This window comes from Lissotriton helveticus, chromosome 4_1, assembly GCF_964261635.1.
Source record: "Lissotriton helveticus chromosome 4_1, aLisHel1.1, whole genome shotgun sequence".
NCBI lineage: Eukaryota > Metazoa > Chordata > Amphibia > Caudata > Salamandridae > Lissotriton > Lissotriton helveticus.
In genome coordinates this window covers 446,547,572-446,575,023 of record NC_136063.1, presented here as the reverse complement: position 1 = coordinate 446,575,023, position 27,452 = coordinate 446,547,572, and the positions used below count along the sequence as shown (strand labels likewise).

The 27,452-nt window shown below is 45.0% G+C and overlaps 1 protein-coding gene across 2 annotated transcripts in view; it reads left to right on the top strand.

The window, feature by feature from the left end:
• The window catches only part of LOC144828656 (RING finger protein 151-like), a 233,260-nt gene that overhangs the window by 183,331 nt on the left and 22,477 nt on the right, over nt 1-27,452 (top strand). For both annotated transcript variants that reach the window (XM_078687030.1, XM_078687029.1), the window contains exons 5-6: nt 2,369-2,489; nt 18,173-18,426. In XM_078687030.1, the coding sequence (XP_078543156.1) occupies nt 2,369-2,489; nt 18,173-18,409 (358 nt within the window). In that variant the 3' untranslated portion in view covers nt 18,410-18,426. The remainder of the gene's footprint in view (nt 1-2,368; nt 2,490-18,172; nt 18,427-27,452) is intronic.

Genomic DNA, 27,452 nt, shown 5'->3' with positions numbered 1-27,452 from the left:
ATTTGTCAAGTGGACACAAAATGTAAAGTACAATGCAGTTTTATTACAGAATGTATACTGATAGCTAATACATCAATGCAAAATACACATAAAGGACTTTTTCAATTTTAGAGAGAGATATCTAGATGCACGAGTAAGAACAAAAACAATTTACACTCGTGCTGGGACATGATCTTAATATTGGAGGTTATCTCTCTTTATATACGAATTGACATGTTCACCGTTGGGCCATATACAAAGCATCTTCCTTCACTTGTACCTTTACCATCCTGCTCTTTTCCAATAAGGTACCAGACATATAATAATGCTGAGAACTAACTGGGAAAAGAACGGTAGAAAATTATGTTACAGATTTCATTGTCTGAGGCTTTAGGCCGCAAAGCTAACCCTCAGATTAAGGCAGGTGGTAATGGTACAGTCCATGACAGTAGATATAGGTACACGGATCTTACAAGTGCAGTCCTCTGGCACAAGATATGTATGTACAGATATACAGAGTTAAATCCGTATTAACCATTGAGTACATCCATGTAAGTCATGACAAGTCCACCTCAACTGCAAGAAAGAGCACACCGTAATAAGAAAACATTATTCCATAACACAAAAACATGTTTTAGTTTTAGTAAAAAATAATTACGTTCTCCCAATATCAGCTTCCCCTTTTCTGAAAATACTTACATTTTGTGACAAATGCCAACTTTTCATTTTGGGTAAAGGTATTTCTTCCCAAGCATCAGCTTGTCATGTTTTGAAAACACATCATTTTGTTTCATAAATCCCCTGAGGAACTTCTGTCACTACTCCTATCACTCTTACATTGTACAAGTGCTCAAAAATGTAATGCTGCACTGATTTGTTTTGTATTGTTTTATAAAATCGGAATAAATGCATGAATTTTTTTCATAAATAGTATTTTTAAATTTTCAATAACTATATCCATGCCAGGAAGTTCCACCAAATTCCCAACCATCCCATCACGTTACATGCTGGTGACTGCAACATTGTGCCCTGTTATTCACAGTAAAGGCTGATTTCCCATCATGTGCCAATCACTTGCATATGCCAGTTATTAACTATAATATACTTGCATTTAATCCCAGAAGCTGTGAAGAGGCAATGAATTCCCTTCACGTGCACAGATATTACATATTCTCATGTGCATATACAAACACACTTACGTATTTGCGTCCCCAATATGAATGTCATGATGTCCCCCAGTTTTCCTCATAGGATGATCAATACCTCATGTTACCCACAATATATGGCTTTTAGTGTCAGAGTACACACCTGTTTCTTCTAATATGCCAGTCAATGCCATGATGAACTTAGATGCCATACATAATATGTCAGCATTCTGCCCCATTGTCTATACCTATGATGTACCCCTATTCATGGCAGCCAGTACCTCCCTGAATACGGAACCACATCAATCACTTATATGTACATATGCACAAACACAGATAAATATAGGTAGACACACACATCCGCAATTACTTGCATGATCTCCCAACAAATAATCATCACTTCTTGCCACCTCCATTTCCCAGTGCCCCTGCTTGTGAAATGCTGCATATTTGTTTGGCTCCAGGATCGAGGCCAAGCCCTGTGAGGAGGAAACCATCAGGTAGGTAGGGCCTGGTAATGTGAGGACAGGCCGGTGGGTGGATATGTGCGGGGGAGGAGGTGAGGGGTAGGCGGGGCGGGGTAGGTAACTCCGGTCCCTCTTCATTATCTGAGCCTGACATAGTGCCTGCCATTCTCAGCCAATAATGGCAGGATGCAAAGGTTTTTGCTTTCCCCCCCAGCACTTGCATGCACATTCTGCATGTGAAGAATGGCTACAAGAATCTGCACCCCCATCTACGTTTGTGCAGTATGCAAGTGGGAATATCCAAACTGATGACTTTTAGCTTAGTTATTTCAGAGTGGCAGCTGGCAGAGGTGGTAGGGTACTGCCCACAATGCTGTAAAGTAGCATTCAACAAAGGGAAGACCATGGTTTCTGAGCTTTGGGGTATCGTTCTGAGTCTGCCCGCCTAGCAGGAAGACTTTTCACAGGCTAGAGCTGGAAGGCTTAAAAATTTGTGACAATTGTAGATTTGCGTTGCATAGTTTTTTTGTGCCCATGCTTGGCAACCAGATGTTTTAAATTATTTTTGTTTTATTCTACCTCCATTGACATTCCATTATGTATTTTAAAGTATTTGATTTGTACTAACTTTACACTGCTAATCCTCCATTTCATGAAATAATTCTAAATAGATTTCATCTGGTTGTAACTCAATTTTAGAATATAGTGGTCAAAGCAAGAAATACATATGTAGCCAACCACAGAAAAGCTTGAATTGAGTGATGTGTATTCTCATAGGTCAGAGATGATCTGCCGGGTGGAAGAAATGAAGCACGAGATGGAGTCCAGATTGGACTCGCAAAGGAGGCACATGGTACAGAAAGAAAGCCTTCTTCAGAATGAAATTGAAGAACTGAAGGTAAAAGCTTTAAATACGGTATATATTTTGATGCTACTCAGACATCATCGTTGTCTTTAGGTTCCTGTAGTGAGTGCAAATGATATGTAAATAGATGACCTAGTATATCTTCCTAGTGCCATATGCCAGCATTTCAATGATAAAACAATATAATATAAAAATAATGTCTTCTAAATACTTTTTGTATAGCATTTCATACTACAGTTTAGCAGTTTCTTTGCTCCATAAAGAACAGGTGTTACTATTTGTTAGACCTGGCATCCATGGCGTGGTTTCCCCAGTCTTTTTGCCTTCTGACCTCCTGTTTTGCTGACTTTATTCTTACCTGCTTTAGGATTCTGGGCACTTTACCACTGCTAACCAGTGCTAAAAGTGCGTGTGATCTCAACACTAGACATGGTAATATTGGCTTATTCACAATTGGCATATTCGATTTACCTATAGGTTCCTAGTAAGGTGCTCACCAGGTGCCCAGGGCTGGTAAATTAAAGACTACTAGTTGGCCTATAGCACCCACGTAAGTAGCACTTCAAACATGGCTCAGGCCTGTCACTGCAGAGAAGGTGTGTGCAATTTAAACTGCCATTTCAACCTGGCAAGTTAACTAACTTGCCAGACCCAAACCTTCCTTTTATTACATGTAAGTCACCCCTAAGTTGGGCCCTAGGCAGCCCTGAGGGCAGTGTACAGTGTATTTCAAAAGTAGAACATGTACTGATAGTAAAATACTCTTAAATTCGATTTTCACTACCGCGAGGCCTATCTTTCCCATAGGTTAACATTGGGGCAGCCTAGTAACATTTTATTAGTATATAGTTCCCCATTGGGGTAAGATAGGGAAATCAAATGTGGTGTCTCTGGACTCACAATTTAAAAACACAACTTATGGTGAAGTTGGTTTTTAAATTGCAGTTCTTAAAATGTCCCTTTTAGAAAGTTGAGACGAAAGTGAAATTAAAGTGTACACCACGTTATCAAAACACTAGTTGTACTATTATTCTAAAGTGAACAACAGTAATCAAAACAGTTCCAAGGAATCCAAGACTGAAAAAAGATCTTCCAACAATGAGATTGATTGTGATCTGCTTTATTCTTGATAGTCGCAGATGAAATGAAGTTCAAAAAATGACGAACAAAACAGCTTGTATTCAGCATAAATCAACAGAACTTAATATCTCCCAATGCATTCCGGGCTTTTCACATAAGCCCTTCGTCAGGGGAATCTGCAATGTATCAATACATTAATTTTAATAAAGAGTATCCAAAAGCATATGATAAACATCAATGAAAAGACACTTCTGGCTCACAAGGTAGCAGGAAAAAACAACTGAGTAGAGTGACTGATAAAGTTGCCTCGTACAGTGTATACAAAAACCATAGTAAAATGAAATGCCAGAGATAAAGAAACTAAGGAAACTGAAAGACTCATGAGTGACAAAGGGCAAACCTAAATAATCAAGCATAAACGAATTTTTTGAACAAGTGCATGCTATAAGTACCATCAGTACTTATGGCATGCATCAGTACTTACGAAATTTTAAATAAATCTGCAGACAATGTTAAAGTCTCATATAAAGGGATATCTAAATGTAGGAATTGTTCACATTGCAATAATGTCATTACAGGCAGTAGTCTGCCACACCCTCGATCAGGCAAAAAGATCTTCCTTAATTTTAGTGCAAATAGCAATAGTCATCATGTCATTTACATCATCAAATGTCCATGTGATTTATATTATGTTGGAAAGACGTAGAGGGTTCTTCGTACCTGAATCACTGAACACAAAAGCAGAATCAGAACTAAAACGATCAGTTCTCCTTTAGCACAACATTGGTAAGCTGAAAAACACACTATAGCACAGTTAAGATTCGGGGTTCTTGAGATGGTTGAAATCCGCCCAGACAGAGATGAGTCTAAATTTCTATCTCAATGTAAGTCTTACTGGATTTAGTTCATGCACACATTGTCCCCAAAAGGGTTGAATGACAAATTCGAATTATCCTGTTTTTTATAACTTTGGTAACTGTATTTTTGTATGTCTGCCAGTTGTATTCTGCGTTAGTTGCTCCATTATAGACAGGTTTATAATGCATTAGATTAGGTTTTTCATCCCTATCATTGCGGTTGTGTAATCTTGTCAACCATTGTGTGACTGTTATAAATTTGTAGACAGTGTTTCATTTGATGTTATTGCTCCCTCTTATGTGTTCATCACATTCTTGTTTTTTTCTCTCATTATTTTATATTTATTTCATGTTCACTTCATTCATTCTTTCACTCTTTATTTCACTGCCCTTTCCTGATTTCTATTCTACTGTTTTGCTCACAGCCTGCACCGACAACGTAGGTTTATGTCACGTATTTAGGGTGGCAGCCGCCTTCCGTTTTAGGCACCTTCACCTTTTCAGTCCTATTTTCATGTTTATGTTTTTTCACACCGTCACGCTTTTACACGGCGATGACGCACAGGCTCACTTGCTGGAGCCGGCGTCCCTTGGTCAGAAGTTCTTGCTTGTGTCCCCACTGTTTCTAGTGAGTTTATATTGAAGAGTGTGTTTGACCACGCAATGGAGAATGCGAGGCATTATTTTTCTTTGTAGCTCCGTTTTGCAGGTGCTGACATGTCGTTGATTATTGCTCTAGCACGTGTGCAGCTACTTTACTGAAGGTAAGCACTGGAGTGCACTCTCTGCGTTTCTCTGTTTTCTGTTGTTTTTTTTTTTTAATTTAGACCGCAACGCTTGTTTGGTTCTTTTTTAACAGCGAGCAGCGGCTGACCGCTGGGTTCTGTTCGGTGGTTCGAGTGTACGCACTCGAACATTAAAGGTATGACAAGTATTTTTTCACGCCTTCACAGTTTATCCATGTCTTCACTTTTCCGTTTTTTCATTTTTCTAATTCTTGGGCACATGGTACTTATGGCATGCACTTGTTCACAAATTTGTTTATGCTTGATTATTTAGGTTTGTACTTTGTCACTCATGAGTCTTTCAGTTTCCTTAGTTTGTGGTCTCAGGCATTTCATTTTACTATGGTTTTTGTATACACTGTACGATGCAACTTTATCAGTAACTCTCATCAGTTGTTTTTTCCTGCTCCCTTGTGAGCCCTAAGTGTCTTTTCAATGATGTTTATCATATGCTTTTGGATACTCTTATACTCCTAATTGAAATTAATGTATTGATACATTGCAGATTCCCTTGACGAAGGGCTTATGTGAAAAGCCGAAATGCATTGGGAGATATTAAGTTCTGTTGGTTTATGCTGAATACAAGTTGTTTTGTTCGTTATTTTTTTAACTTCATTTCATCTGCGACTATCAAGAATAAAGCAGATCACAATCAATCTCATTGTTGGAAGATCTTTTTTCAGTCTTGGATTCCTTGGAACTGTTTTGATTACTGTTGTTCACTTTAGAATAATAGTACAACATTAACTATTGTTTTGATAACGTTGTGTACACTTTAATGTGACTTGTTGGTAGTGCACAAGTTATTCCTGGATACTTTTCTGGGTTATTTCCTCTTCACTTTAAAACAGGTGACCTGCAAAGCCCCTTACCTGGTGCACACATGATTTTTTAAACTTCATTTAAGTTTGTTAAATTGACTAAATTTGTTTAAACCAGAATCTTTGAGTGCATTACAGCTGCATATTACTCATTGTTCACTTTTGGAAAGTTGGCATTTTCTTACAAAAAACATTTGGGGCTTTCTGCCTGTCCCTGGAATACACATCTGGGGTGGGTGACAGTTGGCTTCCTGCATCCTCTCTAGACAGCCACACACAAAGGCAGAGTATGTGTGACTGACCAGCCATCTGCATGTTGATGGCTCCTCCTGAGGCCGGACAAAAGGGAGGAGCTGACACATGCACCTGAATAGGCCTGGGCCTGTCCTCACACAAAGAGTTGCATACCCCCCCTCTGGTGAGTCTTGGGCTAGAGTAGGAAAGGCAGGGCCTTGTGCACTTCAAAACATCTCTTTGAAGTCTCCCTACTTCAAAGGCCAAATTCGGATTAATTACTGGACCTCTGATGCCATGATTTGAGAACATTGCTGGAAATAAGGACAGAAGAGCTGCTGTGCTGTATGAGGGACTGGCACTTTGCTACCTGCTTTAGTCTGTTGACCTGCTGCCAGCTGCTTCTTTCCTGGGAGTGAGAAGGATTGGACCTGCTCTCTACATATTTGAACCTAAGTTCTCCACGGGTGGGCTGCTTGCCTCCTGTTTAGAAGTCTCAGGGCCATCAAAGACTTCCTTCAACTCTGCTTCAGCTGCTGGACTCTGCCAACTGTGAGTTCTGGCCTGCGAAGAGGTGCCACTTTAGTCCTGGGCCTTGAAAAGTGGGTTCTGCAGCTGTTTCTCTACAAGAATCAACACACTGACAACTTTGCGCCGATCGGAACAGATGCAATACCCTTTGACACTGACGCAGCGCCGATTCGAGGACATCCCTGTGTGGCTCGACCATGACACAGGACCCGACTGCGAGGCTCAACGACAACGCAGCGCCTGCATAATAAGTAGTTCGATGTGGGACCCGACTGCGAGGCTCGGCACCAACACATCTACCAGACTGCATAGATCGGAACTGATGCATTGAGTCTTGAACGTTGACGCTTGCTCCATCCAAGGTACTTTTTCAGCTGGCCCTGCGTGGGTCCTGTAGCCAGCCTGCCCTCCATCTCGGTCTGCCTGAACTTTGGATTTACCCGGGTCCAGCGGGACCTCAAGTAAACACTAAGCACCATTAGCTCTAAGCACAATATTTAAGTTTATTCTTTAAAAATTCACATCTTAAGTTCTACTTTTTTACGTTTTGGTCTTGTTTTACTCAGATAAACATTCATTATTTTTCTAGACTGGTGTGCAGTCTTTTTGCTGTGCTTTCACTGTATTACTGTAATTTAAGTGTTGCACAAATACTTTACATATTACCTCTTAAGATAAGCCTGACTGCTCTGTGCCAAGCTACCAGAGGGTGAGCACTGGTTAATTTAGATTGCGTATTTGACTTACCCTGACTAGGATTGTGGTCCCTACATGGACAGGGTGCATCCCTCTGCCAACTAGAGACCCAATTTCGAACACTATTCCGCAACTTATTTTGACCTGAGAAATGTCAACGCCTAGGTCAATCTTATCAGCATTCAAACCTGTGACTTGCAGCTCGCAGATGTTCTGACAAGCAATCTCATTTAGTCTCTTTACCAGCTTTTTGGTGAGTTTCTCGGGTGTCACCATAATTCAATCCACCATCTAAGCCCCAAATACTTTCTTTGTACAACTCTGCTGGGCATTTCCTTGCCACTTATCGACAACTACTGATGTGCAGGGGCCTGCCCCACTCTCTTTAGATGGCGGTTCGAGCTGCTCAGGCGCACAACGCCCATAAGGCTAAACGGGCTTCAGCCCCCTCCCGTTGTGTGTCTCAGCCCGGGCTGCTGCAGCTCAAGCTGCTCTGGGCTCGACTGGGCAGTGTCTGGAGTCTTATCTCCGGCACGCCCTAGTTTTTCACAGGTCTTCAAAGACCATTTGCATATTTACATACCTTGGTAAACTGGTTACCAAGGCTTTGTTTATTTTTCTGGTTCCAGTACCCCCCGGGCCCCAACTCTGCCTATTCCTTACATTTGTAATTTACATTTACTGCTGTAGTGTGAGAATACATTTCATGAAAAGGAATATAAAGTAGGGTTGCCCAAAGAAAAATGCCAGCCATGTGTTGTTGTTTTTTTGTTTTTTTTTGTAATTCTTTTTTATTCATGCACACAAAATAAATAACAAAAATACACTGGGTTCCATCTCAAAGCACAGTACAAAGAAAAGCGCCCTCCTGATCAATTCAAGTACATCAAATAATAATAACATATGGGTTCAGAGATCTTCCGACAATGCCGGATCTTCCGTTGCCTCTGGGGGGGTGCGTATATCGCCCCTATACAGATTCCAGGACCCCAAATGGTGCCCCATTTCTTGGGTCTCCCTCTGGCCACATACACTGCCCGCTCTCTGAACATACACCAGTCCAAGTCTTCCAGCCATTTTCCGATCGTAGGTGGCTGAATCGCACCCCACATTTGAGTGATATTACGCTTAGCAACCCCGCATGCCAACGTGGCCCACACCTTTCCATGGGAATAGAGGTCAGTTGGCTCCCAAACATTCAGGCGACACCGCCACGCCTCCAACTCAAAACTCACTCCCCGCACCTTGGCGTGAACAGCGGACCAGTACTCCCGAATGAGAGCACAGTCCCATAGCATATGGAAAAACGTACCAATCTCGCCACATCCTCTCTTGCACACACCGCTCTCAGCCAAACCCATTTGCACCATTCGTGGGCCAGTCACATAACTGCGATGGAGGATCTTTAGTTGTACCAGCCGGAGTCTCATTTGAATTGCAACGACCGTAGGAGAGGATACGGCCTCCCTCCAGTCTTCATCATCTAGGAGAAATCCATCAGCAGTCCATTGGTCTCTGAGAACGATGAGGGGATCCTCCGTATAGTTAACCAGTTTTTTATAAATCAGGGAGATCGTTTTTGTTGGAAGATGACCGTCCAACACTCGATCCTCCAACGGGGACGCCTCCGGGAGCGTCGCTTCCCGGGGAACACCGGCCAGCAGCGCATGCCTAATCTGGAGGTAGCAAAACCTCTCGTTCCCATGCAGTTGATACCGTTCCTGCAACGTTTCAAACTGGAGTATTCCATCCTTACCCCAGAGATCACCTACTCGGGAAATCCCGATGAGGTCCCATTTGTCAAAACCCTTAGACTTCCATAAACTTCCCAAACGTTCGGAATTCCAGAGGGGTGTGGCCAACGTAATATTCCCCTCCCACTTAAGGGAGCGATTGGCCTCATGCCAGACCTGCACAGCAACCGCCGTTGGCCCCACCAAGAGAAAACGCCCACGCCTAGCATACAGTGCCCTAGTAAACCCCCCCTCCCCCCCCCCCCGGGAACCTACCCGCGGTCCATAGCATAGCCAGGATCCAGCGGCGAACCGTAGATGGCATGATTAACCGCCGCCAGCTGTGACGCCCAGTAATACTTGCGGATATTGGGCAGGCCGAACCCCCCGTCGTACCACAGCAGCGTCAATTTCGCAAATGCAATTCGGGGTCTACCATCCCAAAGAAGCTGTCTCTGGAGAGACTCAACCTCCCTGAAATATGACGAGGGAACCGGATCCAATGAGTTCTGAAGTGCGTATAGAAAATGAGGCAGAGCCATCATCTTAAACAGGACTGCGCGGCCGAGAAGGGAGAGAGGAAGCGATTTCCATTGAGACACATCGCGTCGGAGCCGGACCAGGGGCGGCAACAAGTTATTGGAGTATCTACTCTGGGGATCCAAGGATATAAAGTCGCCAAGATATTTGAACCCCACCGTTTCCAGTCTGTCCGGACAACCTGGGGGATCCTCCGGGGGATCTCCACTTAAGACAAAAAGGACCGACTTCGCCCAGTTAATGGCGAAGCCGGAATACCCACCAAACACCTCCAGGACATCCAAAAAAACTATGAGCGAAGTTCAAGGGGAGGTCAGATACAACAAGATGTCGTCCGCATAAAGCGATATCTTATCCTCCCACTCGGGAGTCCACCAGAGCCCCCTAATCGACCTGTCCCAACGGACCCAGGCGCCAATGCAAATAACAGTGGGGACAGAGGACATCCCTGCCTGGTGCCCCTCCCTAAAGCAAAGTCAGCCGATCGATGGTTATTGACGACTACTCGAGCCAATGGACCAGAATATAAAAGTCGGACCCAGGACACGAACTCCGGGCCAAAACCCATCTTCTCCAGGACAGCGAAAAGATAAGGCCATTCCACTCTGTCGAATGCCATAGTGGCATCCAGAGATAGTAAAACCGTTGGCTTGTGAATATGAGCTGCCCCTCCCAGGACCCCATGTAGCCTGCGTAGATTGAGAGCCGTATTCCGGCGAGGCATAAAACCTGACTGGTCCGGATGAATCAGCATCGTAATGACCTTTACAAGTCGGGTCGCCAATAATTTTGCCAAGACTTTTGGCTAAGCATTTAACAATGAGATTGGCCGATACGAAGAACACTCCGTCGTCGGTTTGCCTTCCTTGTGCAGGACTATGATATTCGCCACACGTTGATCGTACGGGAGCTGACCCCTCTCCCTACTCTCCACAAACATACCTCTGAGGAAGGGAGACAACTTATTTGCGTTGACTTTATAGAGTTCAACGGGGAGCCCATTAGGACCGGAAGCCTTACCAGAACGAACCCCTCTAATAGCCTGCGCCACTTCGTCGTTTATGAGGGGAGAGTCAAGGAACTCCCTGTCCTCCTCCGAAAGAGCGGGCATCGGAATGTCCCGAATCATGTCCGCATTTTCGGACTCCGAATAGTTACATTTGGCCGCATACACCTTCCTATAGTAGGCAGCAAACGCATCCACAATCTCCTGTGGACTTGTGATTTTATCTGAACTAGTGGGCTGCAGCACCGGAACCAACCGCGATGCCCAGTCCCCTTTCTCCAACCAAGCAATCAGCTTCCCGGCCTTATCCCCGTGCTCATACACCCTACTCTGGGTATCTGCCAGTTGCGACCTCGCGCCATCTCGGGCCAGACTCCGATATTCATCCTTGAGGAGACGCAGGCGATGCAGTCCCTCCAGGGTGGAGGCAAGCGACATCTCCCGTTCCAGAACAAGCAACTCTGATTCCACCCTTTCAATCGCAGAGCGCCCCTCTTTTTTTCCCAGAAATATACGAGAGCAGTTCCCCTCTCATGACAGTTTTATACGCTTCCCATAGGGAGCATTTGGAGTCCACCGATTCTACGTTCTCTTGAAAATATCTGTCGGCCACACGCACTATCTCCTTCTTAGCCGCTGGGTCTCGGAACCGCCAAGCACTAATAGGAGCGACCCTGGCCACATCACGCCCGCGAAGGTCTAAACTGATCCAAACAGGTGAATGATCCGAAACCCCCCTAGCCAAGTGCCGCACCACCCGGATACACGCAGCCTGAGCCGCAGGCACCAGTACATAATCTATTCTGGATAGGGATTTGTGCGCAGCCGAGATATGAGTGTATTGAGAATCACCGGGGTTTTTAAGCCTCCATCCATCAATCAGTCCAACAGTTTCCACAAAATCAGCCAACCACTTCCGGGACGACAACAACTCACGAGCCGGACACCTATCAACCTGCCCATCCATAACTGCATTAAAATCACCACCAACAATCAACAACCCAACAGGCAACGTCAAAAAAATCTTACACAGATCCTGAAAGGCATCAGCCTGAAGGGCCGGAGGAACATAAACAGACAAAAGGGTTACAGTTCTCCCCTCCCACAGCCCCGAAATGCCGACATATCTACCCCTATTATCGGTCCAGGTGGACTGTATGGCCAGAGGGAAGGTGTTCTTAACCAAAATCCCGACCCCTCTCGACCCAGTTGTAAAGCCAGCGTGCACAACCAACTTTTAGCCCCCCCTGTGGAGAGCCATGCACCGCCTTCCCATAAGATGGGTATCCTGCAATAACACCACATCTGGGGAGTGCCTCCGAATCAACTGGCCAACCATACCCCTCTTGATCTTATCCCCCAACCCATTCACATTCCAACTCAAGGCAGAGATCCCAACCACCCCTTTAACGGAGGACATCACCATTCCTAGAAAAAACAAAATAGCGTGATAGCTCCCAGCGTGAAAAAAAACACATACAATGATACAAAAACAAACCCCGAACACCCCCCACCAGCCCCCCTCCCTGCACCCCTGCTTACAGCTTACGCTCATCCCCAACTCGCAGTGTGCCTGTCACCCCCAACTAACCTACGCTAGCCAAAGATTAACTAAAGGTAGTAAACTGAGGAGGTCCCACTTACAGGCCCGCTGCACCCTCCCACCCCCGAACCACACAGCCCCCCCTGTAAAATAGCAATTAGAACGAGTAAAGCAAACTATACTATGCTAAACAGGGGATTCAAATATTTGCTCCTGTGGAACCAAAAGCTACTTAAGAGTCATAGCGAGTCCCCACGGCCACACATTTACACACTCTTGTACTGCCGCCTCCGCCGCGTCACCTGTCCCGGACTCCAGCCCATGGGAGCTGTCCAGCCAGTCTGCTGCCACCTCAGGATTGTCAAAAAACCAAGTCCTACCATTTAGTTCCACTCGCAGACGGGCCGGATACAGCATTGCATATTTCACACCCTTGTCCCTCAGTCTCCTCTTGACCAACAAGAAGCCCTGCCGTTGTTTCTGTACCAGCTGGGTGAAATCCGGGAAGAAGAGGAGGGATGCGTTCTCGAACGCCAACGGGCCCGAGGTACAAGCCGCCTGAAGAATAACATCCCGGTCTCGGAAGTTAAGAAGTCTGGCTATCATGGGACGGGGGTTCACCCCAGGTCTGGGTCTCCCACCCGGGACCCGGTGTGCCCGCTCAATTGTAAAGAAGTTGCTCAGGCCTTTAGGCTTCAAGTACTTGAGGACGAGATTCTCCACGAATAAATCCGGCGTAGGACCCTCTGACTTCTCCGGCACACCTAAAATGCGGATGTTATTGCGCCTTGCCCGCCCTTCATATTCATCGAGCTTCCGGTCAGTAAGATCCCTTGACTTCTGAAGATCCCGCACCTCCTACTGCAACGCGTTGACATCGTCGATAAGACTCGTGGCCTTCACCTCCAGAGATTTGACTTTCTCGCTGGTTTTTGTGAGGTCTGCCCGCAAAAGTCCCATTTCAATGGTGACAGTATCTAATTTGCCGTCCATTGTCTCCATTTTCTGACCCAGAGACGTCTGCACTCCTGTGATCGCGGCCATAAGTTCCGCCATAGTAGGTTCTGCAGTCCCAGGGATATCCTCCGGACCCCCCGCAGACCCCTTCTTGGTCTCACCCGGCGATCCCTTGGGCAAAGTATAGCGATCCAGTTTATTAGATTAGATTGGATTTGCCTGGCCCCTCTCGATGACTTGACCCCCGGTTTATCTGAGTCCACTCTCGCCGCCATCACACCACTCGATAAGCAGCCCACCGCCGCGCCTCCTCCTCCAGACAGACAGCGCCTCAGCGGTATCCGAATCAGGATGGGCCAAGGGTCACCACCGTCGTCCACGTCCAGCCCTCACCGGTAGACCACTCCAGAACACCCCCCGAACCTCGCCAGGGGACGAGACCACCAATCTCCTCAAGGGGAGGTCCAGACAGCAATCTCATCCACGGCCTCTCAAAATGACCCGCGGTGAGATCCACCACCGTAACGGCCAAGGCCCGGGAGGAGGCGGCTCTCCGTCCCCCTCTCACCACTGCTCCCAATCAAAGAGCAGATAGAGTCAGGGCCCTCTGCGCAAAAGTACTAATGGACCCCAGGCAGCCCCAACAATCCAGAGGTTCCCTGCGTCGCAATCCAGCCAGCGGCCGACCTGCCGCTCCGCAGGGACCTCCGGTCCCGGGCAATCAGCTCCCGATCCACTCTGTTGAAGCGCTCCCGGGGCTCAGCCAGAAAGGCCCAAAATCGCCGCTGGTCACCGCAGCACCACCTCAGAAGCAGGCCAGATTCTGTGCCAGAGGCCTGGGCCGCCCGCACCCCAATTGTCCCGCAGGCCCAAGCACTCGGGGCTCCAGGGACGCCCTCACTCCCCTCTAGGCCAAGCCGAGACGTCACCGCAGGCCAGACTCCAATGTCCCCTCGGGCCAGGCATCAACAATCCAGCCCGGCCCGAGTACAGTAATACTGAGCCCCCGACAGGGTCCTTCAGTGCAGTGCCCCTCAACAGCTGCGGCACTCGTCAGCCGCTGATCCCGCCAGGGACCCGCGGCCAAGTCAGACCGGCCTCCGACCAGACCGGCCTCCGACCAGACCGGCCCTGTCCCGCCCCAGTGCCCACTGTTTTTGCACTCTAGGGCGGGCAGGCCGTCACGCGAGGTCCCAGTCTCTGAGAGAAACAGGCCGCAAACTTCACAGGTGGCTCACGGGGGGGCCCGGTCTCAGCCGAAAACCGGAGTTTCACACCCGGGCACCGGAGCGGTTTCCCCACCCAAAGGTGAGGCAGGAACACAGGATAGGCAACAGGATGTAGGATCAGGAGCGGAGGGCCAGTGGAGCCGGTACCTAAGCGGCCATCTTGGTCGCTGGTGCGGCTCCTCCCCAGCCATATGTTGTTTAAAGAGCCTGCAAATACCTTGTCTTGACACTAAATAGGGTTATAAATAATAAAGCATGTATTAATTTGTAATGTGACTTTTTTGTCTTTGCTCCCTTTAATTATCAGTCATCGATCATTCCGGCAGCCCTAGAACACAATTAAAAGTGTTTTTCTATGTATATTTGCTGTTCGAAGTATGCACAGATAGGTGCTGAAAATACGGCTTTAGGTGACTGTTTATTTTTGTACCGTCTGGGACATCAAAATAATGAGCTGGCAACCCTAATCATAAAGTTTGTTGCAGGATCAGCACATTATTTATTTCCTCTACACTTGATACCTGATTAAAGCCACAATAGCAATAGTTTAACTTATATCTGAAACCCTACTCTGCTGTCAATAACATGCTGAATTACTTCCAGTGTCTGGGACTGCACCCTGCATTCAGACAACTCACTCCTCATTCTCGCACTTTACTTTCACGCTCACCCTGCACTCACAGCGGTCACAATCCACTCACACTGATTACATGCACTCACAGATCACCCTGCAGTTTCATGAGCACACTACTCACCCTGCACTCATGTTATACTTCACTTACCTGTCCCCCTCACTGCTCAATCTGCAAACTCACTCAAACAAGCCCATCACTAACCATGCATTAATTTATCACACTCTGCACTTACATCGGCACCCAAATTCATATGGGCCCCTCATTCACCCTGCAGTCACTCCTCTTACCCTACTTTCATACTGTCGCATCGCTCACCGTGCACTCACCACATGGCCACTACTGCCACCCACACAGCACAGACGGTTAATGTGCCTGCTACAAAGAATGTGTACCATGCAGATCACAGAACTGAGTGCGAGTAAACTATGAGTAGCGCTATAAGAAAAATTAAATGTTTGTCAGAAAGGTGCTTTAGAGAGATGAGGTGCATTGTTGGTGAGTGGTAGTGAGGGAATTCATGGAGAAGGAGGAAATGGGGAGGCTCCGTCCAAAAAAAGACTGTTTCACCGTGTGCGACCAGTGCCAGGGCCAGCCCTGGCTGGGAGTGTTAGCCCCCCCTCAAAGTTCGGGTCTAGTTGCATCCCTGTTGCTGCTCATGACTGGATTAGAGCACTATTTGGATCCCTCTTCAGCGGCATGATTACTAGATCATACTAGTTCGATGAAGCTGAGGGTTTTCTTTCCTTCAGTAGCCCATGGTGGAACAACTTATACCAACACAAACTTATGACTGAAGCAGCAAAATATGGGACACTCCATTCCATTCTTTAGAAGAAGGGATCTGAGAGAGCGGATCTCCGTCCGTGACACTTTCCTTTAAGCGAGACAACTTGCAGAATCCCTGTATGATCTAGGCAGTCCAGAAAATCCTGCTGCTTCATAAGGAGCTCTGGATTTTCACCTCATGTCCACTCCTTAAATACTTCACTGTAATGAGTACTACTAAGCATCTAGCACTAGAACCCACTAACCATCAGTTTAATACATCTACTTGTACTCATTCGTTCGGCCTTCATGAGGGGCAAGAACGCTTTATACAAAGGCTATAATGCAAAAGAGCTCTGCGGAACAGCAACAACTAGTAGTGCATGTATTATTATGTGTAACTATTCCAAAATGCCCACTGCATGCGATCGTGCATTCTAGAAATGATCTGACTCTAACCATGGAGAAGGTCACTGTTGGGGGTGGGAGAGAAACTAAACTGGCAGGAAGACTGTTGACATAAGTAGATCAGAAAGCTGGATCGCTTAAGAGACAGTGCACTCGTTAGGTGCTGGATTAGAAGAGTGGCGGAAATCACTATGTAACATCCTCCTTCTGAGCAGGGTGAATTGAGTAATAATACATAATTCCACATTTGTAAAGTGCAAATTTATCACCCCTAAGTGTATCCAGGCGCTGGGGGATCGTCGTGGAGATTAAATGGCTATTGTCCAGAGTCACATGATGCTTTGCTGAGCTGTCGAACCATGAGCCACGCGCTCCGGAGTCTACCACTCTGACCGCTACGCCACACCCTTTTCGCTGGCCCTGTGATTTCTCACTCCAAACCACCTATTTCAAAAATAAATTGATGTAAATCTATCCCGCCCTGTTTATGAAATGTTGTCAGACACAATAACCCAGTTATGACTATGTGCAATTCCTTTCAACCTGTGTGACCATATTTCATGAAAATTTGCGCCAGAGAACAACATGGAGCAAATTAATTTAGGCCCTATACATATTAATTATTATTTTTTCCCTCCAACCAGTGTTAATAATGCTTACAGTGTTTGCCTGGGCTCTGGAAACTCCGACTAAAGCTCTCTTGCTGTATTTGCTTGTCTGGCATATTGCAGAAACTGAGCCCTCCCTACTCCAAGGTAATATTGTGGTTCCTGGAAGGTCTCTAAGTTATTACCCCGCACAAGTCTCAGCTTAATTCGCATCCCCTCCTCCTTTACCCATGCCCAAACTCTCATGTCCTTCCCAATATTAATAAATAGTTGTGAGATCAGTGTGCAGTGTATAAGGCTTTCTTGATGACCCTCCGGACCCCCAAGTGTCCCACCTTGATCACTTCTTTATTATGAATGGGTACTCACCTGGAGCCATGTCAGCCTGCATTAATGTCTCCCAGAGTGCTCCCCGTGGATAAGTGCCCTCCAGCAATTGCTTTTCTCAGTTGTGTTGATCACCAAGACATTGACTTTATCATTGATTCACAGGGAGCACACATTGATTTTCCAAAAGGATGTTGATCACAGGGTGTGATAACATGTACAGCACTAGAATAAAGGTTTCACAGCTGACAGTAAAAGTATTAAATTATCAAAGTCCAGCATTAATGCAGAGTAGAAAGCCGATCCACCCCCCCAATTAGACCTAATATAAAAATATACTCTCTCTCTCTCTCTCTCTCTCTCTCTCTCTCTCTCTCTCTCTCTCTCTCTCTCTCTCTCTCTCTCTTTCTCTCTTTTCAGCAATGAGGGTGCACAACTCTACATTAATTATTTCTAAAGTTTAACATGCAAAGGCAATCTTTTTTTATTGACAAAGTAGAAGAATAGAGAAAATGAGCACACATACAAATAATCAATCCATACATTATCCTGCTAACACTGTATTTTTTTTGTAACAAACGGCAGGGAGGTCTTGCAGTTTTGGCCTCAATGCCCATCTCACAGGACCTTAGAATGCTAAAGTCTCCTGTAAACTGGCTCCTTTGCAGGTCTTTGAAAGTTGTGTCTGACAAGCGTTTTATTTAAGCGAAAATAGCTGTTTTTTGCATTGATATTAGCCATTTCAAATGTTTTTTGATCTCCGGTCAGAGGGAGGAGGGAATGTTAAAGATTTCAGTTTTATCTGAACAATCTTTAACATGTACATACTTATCATCTGCAGTCTAACTAATAAAGAAGCCATTATGTGCAAAGTGATAATTTTGTTCTCTTAAATGCATTCTTTCACTATTGTATCCCGCTAGCCTCAGTCTAGTAATGACCCTTGGTCTTGTGCATTTAGAGCCAGGTGTCGCGGATGATGTCGGACGTGCACTCCCTCATGGCAGCAGAAAGACAACATCGGCAAGACCTGGTGCAGGCAGATCTGGAGAAGCGAGAGCTGATGGAGCTTCTGAAGAACCTTCAAAAAGAGAGTAGAATAAGTAGCGCAGATGGGAGCAAGAAACCGACAAGTGGCCGACCTCTGACGCGGCTGGAGAGTCTGAAGCGCAAACCTAGAGAGGTGACAGTCATTTAAAAGGGTAATTCTAGAAGGTAATTTTGAATCTCACAAAGGACTAATGATATAAATTTGTTTATTCGTGAATGTATAGTCATCACAATTGCGTACAGAATTCACATCAGATATGCAATACATCACGTTTTTCAATTTTCTTCCAGTCTACAAATAGAGGGCAAAGCTCCGTCCCCTAGATCGTTCCCATCCGGATTCGCGTACAATGGGAAATGTCTCTGGTATTATCAGGACGCATTCGTAGACCCACCCACTCGCTCCCCAACTGTCCCTCCCCCACCCTACTAACCCTGGTGCTCAATCTCTCCTGTAAGATCGTCCTGCGCTCCCCAGCGCCATTCACTCTCTACCCGGATTATGTAGTATTAACTCTTTCGACCCCCTCCATCCCACCTCAGTGCCCTGTACCATCTACAATGTTCCCTCATGGCCTCAGTGCGCTCATGTGTCCTGGGACAGGGGCCGGTCCATACCATCCAGCTCTAACAGCAAGGCCTCCCATTCCAGTGCCATCGGAATTTTCCGCCTCCCACCTTCTTCCTCTTTCCTAAGGGCAACACATTCTATTCTACCCCATTTCACTGCGTCCGTTCGCCATGTCTTCACCCTAGGCACTCTCGGGGACTTCCACTGCATCGTGATTTTCCTAATTGCCAAGAGGAGGGCTAAGTCCAGGAATCTCAACTTGGGTTTTAGTGGCTTGGGCCGAGGCCGGGATCCCGCCAGGCAATACAGTGCACTCTCCTTCACTTGTATCTGAGATATCTCTCGTAGTGTCTGGCACACCTCGCTCCAGTACCCTCTCAGCCGTGGGCACGACCAAAGCATATGGAGGAAGTCCGCCTCGTCCTCCCCACATTGTGGGCACTGGTGGGAGGCGTTGGGGAACATCCTGTGGATCCTCACCGGGGTGAGGTAAGCCCTGTGGAGGACCATGGCTTGAATGTATTTAAATTTCACGTTTCTGGAGACCCTCCTTGGATGTTCCAGGGCCAACCGCCAGGTCGTGTCTGTCAATTCCTCCCCTGTATCCCGTGACCAAGTCTCTCGCAGTGTGTCAAGGGAGAGTGCAGCATGAGTCCTAATCCCGGTGTACAGCCATCGTACCAAGTGGCCGCCGGCCCCCATGTAGTGTACCAGGTGCACCAGTTTGTGTTGCTGTGGGTGAATGCGTTGTGGAGCCCAGGTCGTCCTGATGTAATGAGAGACAGTGGCGTGTAGCCAGTAATGTCTGTCCGAAGTCCCAGTCACGTGCACGAAGGTGCGGTGGTCTAACAAGAGGTCGTCCCCGAAGAAACAATGATATAAATTTGTTAACACTTTATTTAATTTTTTGTAGTAGTAATCCAGAGTGTTTACAACAGAAAATAGCAGCATTGACATTACAGGGCATAGTACAGTCTTAGTTAAATGTACAAACTGCGGTCATATATAATCACGTGGTAAAGATACATTCATAAGGGATCGTCCTCCTCTTCCTCAGAGTCTCCATCAGACGTTGAAAGTCATCCTAGATGTGATCGTCGCAGAACATCAGGCATGGTGGTATTCAGGTTGATCCCCTCCCTGTCCCTCTTAACATAGGTATTAAACAGCGACCAAATTCTTTCAAACCTAACCATTCTATTGATTATGGCAGTCAGCCACTCCATGGAGTAAATATGCCAAACCTTGCACCGCCATAGTGTGAGGCTCGATGGGAGCGGGTTCTTCCAGGTGTGGGTGAATGTTAATTGTATACACACAAGAGGGAAGAGGGGGTCAGAGGAGAATGTTTAAGACCGGCAAAGGGTAGCTCCCCAGTCTACTAATAATAACACAATATAGAACCCTCGGGTCTAAACTGTAAACAAAAGTAAGAGAGGCTATCCGGAGAAAGCCTTTAGCGTCCCTTGGGGTGTCCCTTTATTAGGATGAAATCCCTCACCCACCATGGGTGGCATGCTTTATTATTGGGATTCTTCTCGTGACGGGATGCCTAGTCCCGCCACGGGCTACAACCCCCTCACTGAGAACGAGGAGCTCAGGGATGTTTTGTTTCCTAGTTTAGGATATACTAAATCCAACAATGGTGAATAGCAAACTAGGTTAGGTGAGATGCGCAGCGCAAAAAAGTATATTGATGGTGAAAAGGTAAGATAAAACAGGCTACCAGGTACGTGATATACCTTTATTGACAAAACCTGGGGCCAGGATTACAAACAGGGCTATGGCAGGGGTAACATATACCTGCGAGTTAGTGACGAAAAAGGGTCTAGATGTTTCAGCCTGTTGACCCTTAATAGAGGTGTCGTAGCATTCGTCAGGATCAACGTGTGCTGCTGCTTGCAAAGGTAATACATCCACAATTACTATATAAAGTGTTAATCGATAATCATGAAAATTACAGAGTTTTTTTCAAATCAATAGGAAAACAGTGAAAACGAAAAAGAAAATACAAAACCAGTGATCCTTTTCTCCTCTGGCGTGTCTCAAAGTAGATTCACTATGATAACCGTATGTTTCAGGAAAATGGCCTCACCTTAACGTGGCATGCAGCTCAGGGAGGGGGCACAGCTCTCGCAGTTGGTACTCTGGGCGCCGTGGTTTGCAGCCAGTACCGACTGTGAAGGTAGCCCTATCCTCATAAAGGACCCCTAATAGTGGGAGAACCCCCCCCCCCAACTCCAATCTTCAAAATATCTGTTCATTGTACCTGCTGGAAAGTCTGGATATGTTAGAATGGGGGCGAGTGGGGAGGGGTATGTGATGGTCCCATATTGGTGACTGATCGTATCCCAATATCGCAGGAGCGTAGCAGTGGCGTATAATGGTGCCGGGGGCGGAAAATGGTCACAGGGTCATCCACATGAGATGGGGAAGGGGGATGGGAAGCAGCGAATTAGATATTTCTTCCATGCTATAAATATGCCATACTTTACTAAAAGAGTCCACACTGTAAAATGTGGATTCTGCATAAAAACAGTAGAGCAATGATGTTTAAGATTGGCAACAGTTTAGGTTGCACTCTCATCATTCCAAAGGTCAGCTCCACCTTCAGTCACACACGTTGGCTTTATTTTGACTGCAGATCAAAGTAACTGAAATTCCTTTAAACGTTATTGTGATGGGTAGTTATTTAAATATATGTGTATATTGGTGTGTCGCAATCAGTAGGCCCATTGAAGATGAATAGTTTATAAACAAATTCAGTTCGTGGTAGTTACATTCTCCAGATGGTTGAAATATGACTAAAATTCAGACTGCGTGGCTGAAAAAGATGCATCATGAGTTGCAAAAGCAAAAATAAGTAAATTAGAATATTAATATGAGAGTGGATTTACATAGTTTCTGGTCATGAGAGACTTTGCGTTTCCACTCTGCCAAAGTAATCAATCTAATCTGTACTCTAGGCTTGATTTTATAAATGCTTATTAGTCATTATTTCTAAGGAAGAGATAATATTTTGATTTACAGCTTCTGTTAGTCTACTGCATTCATCCTCGCTCAACTTAGAACAATGCAGGGTGTGATGTGTAAAGTCTTCTCCATCCAGATTACCTTCGGGGAATTTATCCGTGACACCTCGTCTGTGCTTCTGGTGTTCAAGGGGAGATATATATGAACTTTTAAGAATGTGATGATTGATTAAGTTGTCCCTGATAGTCAGGCATGCTGCCTGCCGCGCTTATGTGCCATCTCACTATTCAGATCTGTCTCACAGTCATCTCCAGTCTTACAGAGAGAGGTGTTTAATGTAACGTAGGATAAGCAGGTGCGAGCATGTTAAAACTGCTGCATCATCCATCCCAAACACAACCATGAATGAATATCGAGCATTTCTTTGTTTTGAATAATTTCAAGTGATGAGAACGAGTACCCTCTATATTTGATATTAAAACCTGATAAGCTTTTAATTATGACCAGCACTTTCAATTTTATACGTGTACTTGTTTTTTCCAGAGGAGCCTTAGAATGAAATGGCGCTCCTCAATGATCCTATAAAATGACAATTTTCAGTTGACATTCTTTGATACAAAACTTTATAAATAAATGCATTTGATACTTTAGGTAGATTATTTCCAAGTGTGATTTTTTTGGTTTATGATAATTTGATCGTAAGCTGATTTTTTTCATTATATCCAGCAAAGACGTTAAGTGCTTTTGCTGCCCATTTCATACAGGGCGAATGGATTTCAAATATACGTGGCTACAGGTGAGCATGGCTAGGCAAATGTTTTTGAAAATTTAGTGGTACTACTGTTGCAGTCCCAAAATGACGCTTTGCTTTGGAGGACATCCCTGATGTCTCTCTTAGGCCATTATCCAAAACTGGTACACTTTCGAATTGTTTACATTTTCTCCAGAACAAACCTTTTCTGGCCTAGAAGACTTTTTCACTTCATGCCATTCAATGCTTAGATTGCATAAGGGACCCAGGGGCACATGCGTAAATGTTCTGAGGCTGGTATATAAGATGGGTGCATTACCGCGCCGGAAGTATCACTGGGCCTTAGAGTTACTTTTAATAAATACGTGGATTTTTGCATCTCAGCAGGATCCATTGTTCAGAATTGACAGACGTGAGTTTACGGTGAGTGAATACCTTACCTGCCTTTCTGGAGGTTGGTTGAAAGCTGACCTGTGTCAGCCCATGCAGTCAGTTGTGTGAACCTGGAAGACAGGCGCAGAAAAGGCCGGGCACAATGGGGGCTCAACTCTAGAGAATCCTCTGTGGACCAGTGCAAATCTTGCTGCCCATGGACAAATGCAGAGGTTCAGGAAGTAACACCGCAGTGGCATCTTGAAACGCGGGGATATTTGGGAGGGGGGGCTACAAGGTTTTATATCATCTCAACAACTGCATGAGCATTTCAGTTGGGTTAATCTGATGCCTTAACATTTTTATAGGTTAGACCTGGCAAGGAAGGCATCCCTGACGCCTTCCCCTTGGAACACAGGATTCTAATGAACCCGCTGATGAAAATGGCAGGGTGTGTGACTTATAAACTACCGGTCATTAATTGTACAGTAACTCTGGACAAGTTACTGTCCATATGAGAAAAGATGCATTACATAGACTTGCCACTTCCTTATCAACATTTCTGAGAATATTAAAATGTACATGTGCTCTTTTTTTTTTTTACCCCTAGTCTCGGAAGTATGCAACTTGTATGTATTCAGGGATAATGCTTTCCTAATCCTGAACATGCTCTTAAAAGTGAAGAGTGCATTTTGAACTGGCCTGTGATACAGAACGGAAGAGAACCTGGGCACAAAGTGGATGGAGACTCTAATGTATCTAAGGGAGGTAGCAAAGTGTATCTCCTGCCGATAAGAACTCTCAGTCGGATATACTACAAATGTACATTGTTGTTAAAGACTGAGGAGCAACAGATGATGTGTGCTTAAGTGGCCTGGACTACAAGGATAACTTTTTCCAAATCATTTGGCAATGTCTGATAATGCACGTTTTCTGGGTGCAAGTGGTGCATTTGTTAACCTTGATTTAGGGTAGGCCTCGGAATGGATCACCGAGAGTGATGCTGCTGTGTATGGGTGAATTAAATTCCACCAAAATATATTCAGCTTTTTTATGATTAAAGATCTGATTGTAGCAAGACGAGATAGTGCACGGCTCTGCAGAAATAGCAGCAAGGTGTTCGAGTATGGATTGGTGCATGGCAGTTAAAGACAGTATATAGTTGACAGTGATGTCCCCTATGGTTTAAGGAAGTGTGAAGGGAATGCTTTGGGCTTGATAGATGCGTGATGATACCCAAAAACAGAAAGGTCTGGTATATATATATATGTATATATATATATATATAGGCGAATGACCCCTTCATTGTTTGTTTTATGATATGTATCATATTTTATTAGGAAAGTTTGAAACAAAAATATGACTTCTTTAAAATAAAATGAAGGTAAAACTTTATTGTATGAGTATGTTATATGTCTTAGGGGAAAGGCCTGACGCTTAGGCACAGGACAATCATTTTTCTAAAATTCATCATGGCAAATCTACTATCAATAATTTATTAAATAACAGGGCCATTTGGCATACCTGTTTCAATCCATTTTCGATTTGACGTACACCTGGTAAGTTTCCATGATTTTTTCAGGTGATCTTCAGCCCACATATTGAATTACAGACCAGAGTTTAGAACCAAAACCCAACTCTAACAACTTCTTCTTTAGTAATTGTCTATTTTTTATATTGGATGTGACTTTATAATCTGCAAAAAAAATCATTTCCTTTTGAAGCTGCTACTCTCTGGGCAATCATAGCCGTATTGCAAACATTTGCACCAGTGGAAACGCCTTTGGCGAACATGTTTTTTAAAACAGAAGCCACCGTTTAGCTTCCACTCCATCTTGAGCTGAGATAACTCTGCAGATAAATCTCATCAAGATGGCAGATAGCATAAGAATTTTCACACATCATACTTAATGGGTGAGGCTCTGTAGGAAACACCAGTTTGCTATGCATGAGAAAAGCTGCAGTTTTGATTGGAACTGTGGCTGAGCTCCTGCTACGCCACAACAATGTAGTTCCGATAAGGTAAACCTGTTTCTGTGAGGAATCCTTGGCATGATCCCCCATAGCTTGACAAAAGCGCAAAGGCCTTCTTCATAAAAAATGCACGTGGTACATGCACAACATTACAGTTAAGAAATATATTATTTTGCTCCAAAAAGAATTCTGGGATAAGATCTACGACAAAATCAAAAAAATATTTGGCTTCCTCCCTTCTAGAAATGTCTTAGGCCCATCGTTATGTAGTAAAAGAATTGGTCCGTGCAAATCTGGCCTATTTCTCCTATACTTTACATTCCCACTCACCTATAAACAATCCTCTGGACATGGAAAGACCTGGCTTATACCATAGTTTGCTCTTGTTGGCAATACTTGTGCTACTAAGGAAATCAAAGGGGGGAGTGAAGAGGTGATGCCGGTGGGCACCGAGGTGGGCACGTCCTCCTCTTGTCAGGGTTTTAGGTTAATCAGAAAGGGCCACCTCACAATGGGTGGATGTGTATCCAGATGTCATTGGAATACAACATCTTTGTTAAAATACCCCTCACACACCAAAAGGGCCCTTGGTGTCATGCTTCATCATCGGGGTCTTTCCGTCCCGCTGCGGGGCGGGGCAGTGCTGCGACAAGCGGATACGCTGGAGCACCTTTTAGATGGAGGTGCTATGTGTTGGGAGTGAGTGTCAGTGGGGTCAGGGGTGATATCTGGTGTGAGTTAAAAAATACCTGGCCTAGTGGAAAAAAGAGTTTTATTAAACACTGGCTGGTATTATTAAAAGGAAAAAGTGAAACGGAGAGATAGAGCAGGTTAATGGGCTCTCTCTCCTAAGTGGGTCAACATGTTTCGAGGCACGGGGCCTCTTCGTCAGGACCTAGGGGAGATCCCCCTGTCACTCACTAATGTATTCTCCACATAGGTAGAAAAAAAGTGTATGTACAAAAAAGTGAAAAAAGAACTATGTGAGTAACTACCAATTAATAATTACAGCACATATATGCTACTAAGCCGCGGACGAAGGAGGAAGCACAATCGTGCTAGGGGCACACTGACACCCCACCATACCCTTCAGTCTTATGCTGGCTCATGAGGCATTGATCCCCCTATTGATAAGCATACTACATTATCAGTGTGGTAGCATATATGTAGCAGCGGGACGGGAAGACCCCGATGATGAAGCATGACACCAAGGGCCCTTTTGGTGTGTGAGGGGTATTTTAACAAAGATGTTGTATTCCAATGACATCTGGATACACATCCACCCATTGTGAAATACTTGTGCTACACCAGAGGTGTTGAACATATTATGACACAACAATTACTGTGGATCTCATCATCCCATTCAATCAGGAACAAACTGGATACTTAACTGGAGAAAATGATACCACAATGACCAACTATTTTCTCAATCAACTCTTCAGAACCCTGTTGCATTGGTTGCATAGATGACTGACCTGTATCAACCGATTCTCTCTACATCATTAATATTGCCACAATTTCTCTAGTGGCTGGAACACCTCTTAAAGCCTCCCCGTTATCGCTCACTTCCTTTGTTTATCTCTCTCTCTTTGACTTATTTTCGTATATCAAACTGACTCATAACATTAGGTAAATCTAACCATATTAATCTAATTCACCAATGCCTCCACAACTTGACCAGTGAAACTTATTGGTCTAGTGGGGGCTCCTCCGCTAAGGTGGAGGAATGTCGCCCCACTACTCATGAGCAGTGTAAAAGATTTTTTTTTATAGTAACTGAAAATATTATCATTTTATTTTTAGTATCATCAGTTTGGGACGGGGCTTGGCTTCCCTGACGTTGGGGAGGAGGAGTGGTTTCTGCATTCTAAAGTGCACATGATGGCAAAATGTTATGTGCACTTTGCATGTTCTCCACCGAGGCTGCCTTATAGCCTGGGTGGAGAAACATGCCCAGGCTCTCATTGCCCGTCTGAGAGCTGAACCACAATGCTCAGACCAATCACAACGCTTCATTACAGAGTTGTGATTGGCTCAGGGAAACCTAAGTGCTTCCTGGAAGACAAGCAGAGGAGACGCGACATGAGAGAGATGGTGGAGAGACGGGGCTATCAGGTAAGTGAGTTATTTTGTTCCCCTTCCCGCCCGCCACCCCCATACCATACCGGCCACCACTGTATTGGTCCACTATTTTTTAAATGTGTATATATATATATATATATGAAGCTTCAATATAACTAAAGTATGCAGTATTGAGGCCTTTATGAACCTCTCTAAGATATTATGTTAACGCTCTCTAATGCATGATAATTTAAGAATCTAGCTGGGCACATCACATTCTTAAATTATGTTGTTTGTTGGTATCTGTGTATTTCCTTTGTGAAAACTCAATAAACGTCTTTTTTTTGTAATTCTTTTTTATTAATGCACACAAAATGAAATCATAAACACATATAATAAAGACACTGGGTTGCATCTTAACACGCATTACATATATAGATGTCCTCCTGATCAAAGAAATAGAGCAGAAATAACTACATACGGGTTCAG